We start from the raw sequence: 5,696 nt of genomic DNA, 5'->3' as shown, positions 1-5,696 counted from the left end.
AGTTGTTAAGGGTTAGGACCATTGCACTGCATTGTATCTCAAAGTCACAATCGAAACAAGTCAACACCAACTTCAATTTTGCATGATTCATGTTGTTAAGAAAACAGGGCGCATCCCCTTTTAAATCCTTAATTATTGCACCACAACTGAGCTCTTAAACATGGCTTTAGCGAGACCCTTTTCTCTCAAATCCAGCTGAGCTGTGGATATATTTCTCGGGACAAATTTCTAGCTATCTTGTCCATGCTGGCTGTTAGCACGTCAAGGATTTTCTTGTCCTGAGAATATTCCCCGATTAAGCCCTTTCCATGCCAGCATGTGATATGAATCGCTGCCTAGGATCGTAGAAGATTTAGAGACATTAATTTTAATGACATGATTTCACAAGAAAAAAGTCTAAAGGTGATTTAATTTAGTCTGGTCCAGCTTGGCTTGGTGGGGGACAAAAGGGCTGTTGTGATGTCCCAATCTGGGCAACATTGTTGAGTCCATGCATATTTTTACGTCAGTATAAAATCCAGTCAGTGAAGAAGTTGCTGTCGTGCATTTTTATATGTTAATCATATGATTTACAATCAATGTCTTGCTATTTGTTTTATTTACAGCTTAAACTTGACATTGAGGAAAGGCAGTGACCGCCATTAGTAAACTCTAGTAATCAAAAGGTGAAAACAAAAATAAGTTAATAAGAAAATCTACTACTAAATATATTAGTATACAGAAATGTGGTGCCTCATTTGATTGGAGTTAGCAGCATTTGGTCTGCATTTTACCACTATTAAGGTAACCATATGTCGTGCAGTCGAGCTATCATCACATCATCCGAGTACGAGTTTTACTTGGTGATAACAAAATGTCTAGGCAATTTTTGAGGATTTTCGGTTAATTCCGCATTGTATAGTATAGTTCTCCATAGTTTGCTTAGTGGATGAAATGAATTGTAGCATCACTCTTCTGCATCTCAGTTTAGTTGCTGCAACAGACAATAACATGAATTTGAATTATGTCGAGAACATATACAATTTCCAGTTTGTGGATCTAAGAGACCATGCATATATTATATAGATGAGAGATGCATACGTGCACATGCCTCTTCCTATGGTCCACATATATGTGAATGTACAGACATTCATGCAGGTAAAATAGTACGTGAAACATGCCATGTTGCTCAAGAATTGAATGCATAATGAGAGTAATGGCGAAAGACTTACTCCAGTATATAATGGCTCATCAAACATGGTAACAGCACAAGGGCCAGAAGTGGAAGCCCAACTACCTTGGTTTGGGTCATATCCAGCTCTAGGACCTGCTAGAACTCCGTTAACATGATAATCTACAGGAGTTTCCGGAAAGTTCATCTCTGCCACTGGTTGGAATTTGTGATCATTCAGTATGCTAAGATCGTACGAGAAGAAGGGGCATTGTCCACCTAGTTGCAAATCATTAAGGATGCCATTTTCTTGTCCAGAACTCGATAGTTCAGAACTTTTAGGTGTGCCGAAGTAACCCGAATAACTTCCAAATGAGGAACTTGCAGAACACTCCACATCCCTGAAATTACAAATCAACATCATAATGCATCAGGGCCTTTTTCATCAACTTATACATGTAACAAAAATAAATAAATATAAATATTACTAATTAGAGACTTGTACATGTATTTCATGCTTCACAAAAGATTTATTTAAACAAATGTTCGCATCCAAAAGTAGGCATTTATTTCAGTTTCAATTTGTAGAAGACAAGATTATATGTATCAGTGAAAGTTTAGCAAAAAAAATATTTCTAGAAACTCCACTCACCTAGGGGGAATCAGATTTGGGTCCTCAGTCAAGGCCATGGATCTACTATCATTATTAGCCATCCATGCAAGAGATTGGAGCTGTTGCTCAATTCCCATTCTAAAAGGTACATGCATTTCATTTTGGAACTGCAATAAAAGGATCGTTAAGATATTATGTTCTCGCTACTTTAAAGAGCAAGCTGAGCAGGAAAATATTTCAAGCACATCAGACATTCTTACCTGACTTGTGCATTCCATCGGTAAAAGCTGCTGCTTTCCTAAATTTTCCTGCCAAAAGAAGGTAGATAAGGTAGTTTTAAGTGAAAAAAACATATTTGGCATTCATCATTTGAGCTTTTAAAGAGAATATGAATAGTATGTGATTTCATTCATCGGTCCACTGCTTGCATCAGCTATTCTTTTCTCTTTTTGCCTTGGTTTAACTAAGCAAACTCAAGCGCATCTTCTTGTAAAAGATCTAACTACTTAGAGAAACAATAGGCATACCTTATGGGCTCGAATTTGATTCAGATAATCCTTCAGTGAATCTTCCATTTGCCCCAAATGTTCGACATTATTGATCTTGTCCACGTCAGTCCAACAGCTGAGTAGTCAATAGTAATATTAGCTCAAGTTAAGACAAAAGGTTGCACATTAAGGATCAGACAACTAAAACATTAGAAAATATGTAGGCCTTCACCTCAGTCTCCTGTGTATTTCAGAAAGCCGAGCCTGCAATAATCTGGCTTGGTTGGTCAGATCCTGCCCATAGCAATTACAGATATACAAAAAGCTTATTAGAATGATAAACAATATGGCCTAAGAATCTCAAACTATCATAATAGATTAAGGTCACAGGTCATCATGCATGCATACCTCTATTGTTTGCGTACTGCAGAAAAAGAAAGAAAGCAGAAAAAGAAAGTCATAACCCTATCAGAACATTTTGTAGAATATATTAAATAAATAAAATTAACTAGGAGTAATTTTGCAAACAAAAACAAGATTGTCATGTACCTTGAACCCAGAAATTCATGAATATTTACATCATGGTCCAACTTCTTGAACGTTTTTTTCAGTGCCTAGACTCTCAAAGAAAAAACAAACTATATAACTCATAAGGGTGATGATATTTTATACATTAAATGAGTTAGAGAAAACAAAACAAAGACGGTAACATTGCTAAAAGGTAGATAACTGTATGAAAGAACTTACTTCAAGACTTTCCAACTTCCTGTCCCAAGAAAATAGAAATTAAAATGTGAGTTAATTCCGCTTCAATAAGTTTAAAATTAAACTCTTAAAAGTATGAGGATCATTAACGTCATTTTTGAACTTGGAAAATTTGACTGCACCTTTTGGCCCGTTCTTGTGGAGTTAGTTGAGCAAACTTTTCGAGTATCTCCTCAATGCTGCTGAAACCACACGGAAGAATAAAATATATTAATGTTGCTACAGTAGGTAATAGCCTTCCACATAAATCAAACCAACCAAAACTGCTTTGACAAAAAAAAATGTACATTACATATGAACACTGAATCAAATTAGTGGTGTGCAAGGAAATCTTAAGCAATCCAAGTTCCTTCACATCAGTACCGTGTATGGATGTACATTGCTTACTTCATTTGATAATAGCTCATATATACCTTAGCATAATTTGCACCTATCATGAGACTCTCATAGCCACCACTAATTCGCATCATTTGAGCATTATTTGATGATTTTACGTACATAAACACTTCTTAAGAATGGAAACACATATTTAGTATTTATACCGTACCCGACTATTTTGCCAAAATAGAAACCTGTCTGTTCCTTTTGAAAATCGCATTGGCTAAGATCAAATTCTAGAAATTATCAGAGCATTGTTTCCATAAGCAACCTGTGGTTCCATATATTTTTTCCATGTAAAATGCCTAGGTAACCATATTCATCAAGCTATCTAAAGTCTAGTTTAGAGAAATAAACCATGTAATGAACTCTTGACTTATCTGATTACAAAAATGAACAAGTAGAAAACATATTAGCGAAGTTCTTGGACGTTTCACCCTTGTAATATGTATTCACTTTGATATTCATTACCCAGAAGTTTATAGCACAATACTTCACCAGAAATGACGTCATTTTTACTTGCCACAAATCGCAAACCAGAGAATTTATCTTCGGATATTAATGGAACTTCCTCTAAATGCACTATACAAACCAATTTTGGTGCTTAATCAATCCTCTTTAAAGCTAAAGTATGAACCCCCTAAAATTTAAAAGATAAAAAAGGGAACTACAAGCAAAAGGAAGATTTAAGAATATGACCTACCTACGCTTCCCAATGCATACTGAAGGTTTGTTAGTTGGGGAGAACATAAGGAGGATAATTTCTACATCACATAGGATGGAAAGCTCATTAGCCTTCTTCATGATCCCATGCTTCCTTTTGGCATAAGTCGCCTGACGGCCATTTGTGTTCTCTAACTTCTTTATCTTTAGCTTAACCCTTCCCATCCTGCATATTCAAATACTAATATGTTCACCATAGAAATATCCTTAAATTAATGATATTTGTGAAATAAGCACAATAAAAAATAAACATTAGGAATGTGATTATCTTAGAAAAGAAAAAAAGAAAAACCCCAGCATAAGATTCATGTAAAGATCAAATATTTTCCCATTCTTCTTTCTGGATTCTTTTTGCTAGAATGAATAAAACAGATAAAAACGAAACATACCCAAACGAGCAAAATTAAATGACGAGTTGAAAGTGCATGATCCAAACGTCTTAATGGAGGGGGGAGAGGTTGATTATTCAGCCAAAGAAGAGAACACCAAAGGGCACAGAAGAGATAAGAGAGGAAAGAAAAGATAGAGAGGAAAGAAAGATGGAGAGAAATGGGTATAGAGCGGTGTGATATGATGATGAGCATAGAAATAGGATTGCATTTACACGACCGGGTGAGCGGCAAAAGCGGTCGTGGGAAACGAGCTTGAGAATAGGGGATTAGTCAAGACAACCGTGAACCAACAACTCTCTCTATCCTCACCCCCAACCCCCCAAAAATTCCAAAACCCATCCATTGCGCCATAACAAACAACTATCAAAAATCAAATAACCATACCTTTTCAAGTTTCAACTTCACATCTGTTTGGACAAAACTACTGTCTTTCAGTTTTTGACCATGTTATCCTGCATCGTTTTGCATTGGTTTGATAGTTTTGGCCAACAACAAAAACAGTACGTTTGATACTAAGCATTGGTAAGGATTACCGCTTTAAAATCATTGAATATCACCAAATATTTCTACTTTGATAAATGAAAATCTGAAAATATCTATTTAAGATATTTAAGTGATTTTTCAGTGTAGACAAGATAAAGAATATCTTACTAGCAAAATCAAAATATTATACCATAAGTTGGTTATTGACTTTGTTTTTGTTTTTTTTAGTAGTTTTTTATTGATATAAAACTTATACACAAATTTTGATAGGATTTGTAATGTTATATATTAACTTTTAATTTAATTTGTTTGTTTAGTTTAGATTCAAATTTCACATTTTACTAATTTTATTATGTGTGACATAATTTCATGTTAAATGATACGTAAATTATTGATGTGCCATTTTATTAAGTTAACAAATAAATAAATTATTTAAATTATTTTCACTTAGATTAAAAAATAGATTTTTGAGGAAATAAGAAATCCTTTTTTCAAGTGTATTTTTTCTTAATCCAAGTGGAAATAATTTAAATTTGTTTGTTTTGTTTTCTAAGCTAATAAAATGTTTTATCAAAAATTTACACATGACTTAATAGAGAATTGCGCCATATAGATAACAAGCCACATAGATAATCTAAATTAGTGAAATGTGAAAATTGAACCAAAATTAAAATTTGATGTATACAATCGCACCAAATTAAAGA

General features: G+C 34.2%; 1 protein-coding gene across 3 annotated transcripts; it reads right to left on the bottom strand.

Moving 5' to 3' along the window:
- Positions 1 to 525: 525 nt before the first annotated feature.
- Positions 526 to 5,158, bottom strand: LOC108463101 (agamous-like MADS-box protein AGL30). Of its 3 annotated transcripts, none has more exons than XM_017763044.2 (12): positions 4,894 to 5,158; positions 4,098 to 4,283; positions 3,139 to 3,198; positions 2,999 to 3,017; positions 2,801 to 2,865; positions 2,660 to 2,675; positions 2,484 to 2,545; positions 2,291 to 2,387; positions 2,024 to 2,071; positions 1,803 to 1,930; positions 1,212 to 1,551; positions 526 to 973 (listed from the first exon to the last, which is right to left on the bottom strand). In XM_017763044.2, exons 2-12 carry the CDS (start codon positions 4,280 to 4,282, stop codon positions 962 to 964), a joined length of 1,032 nt encoding a protein of 343 aa, XP_017618533.1. In that variant the 5' UTR covers position 4,283; positions 4,894 to 5,158; the 3' UTR covers positions 526 to 961. The 3 variants fall into 3 exon arrangements, with proteins under 3 accessions (XP_017618533.1, XP_052880634.1, XP_017618534.1); XM_053024674.1 differs by lacking the exon at positions 4,894 to 5,158 and adding an exon at positions 4,507 to 4,867 and having other exon boundaries at positions 3,139 to 3,195; XM_017763045.2 differs by lacking the exon at positions 4,894 to 5,158 and adding an exon at positions 4,507 to 4,864.
- Between the last annotated feature and the right edge of the window lie 538 nt (positions 5,159 to 5,696).

The sequence above is a fragment of the Gossypium arboreum genome, chromosome 13 (assembly GCF_025698485.1).
Source record: "Gossypium arboreum isolate Shixiya-1 chromosome 13, ASM2569848v2, whole genome shotgun sequence".
Lineage (NCBI taxonomy): Eukaryota > Viridiplantae > Streptophyta > Magnoliopsida > Malvales > Malvaceae > Gossypium > Gossypium arboreum.
Note: the sequence above shows the minus strand (reverse complement) of the source record. Positions and strands in the feature narration are given on the sequence as shown.

Bases quoted from the DNA above. Each gene is read 5' to 3' on its own strand.
- LOC108463101 (XM_017763044.2), bottom strand. From the start codon at position 4,282: ATGGGAAGGGTTAAGCTAAAGATAAAGAAGTTAGAGAACACAAATGGC. The intron at 3,199-4,097 runs GTAGGTCATATT...GTGTGGTTTCAG, and splicing joins GTATGCATTGGGAAGCGTAG to CAGCATTGAGGAGATACTCG. The intron at 2,072-2,290 runs GTATGCCTATTG...TTCTTTTGGCAG, and splicing joins ATCAAATTCGAGCCCATAAG to GAAAATTTAGGAAAGCAGCA.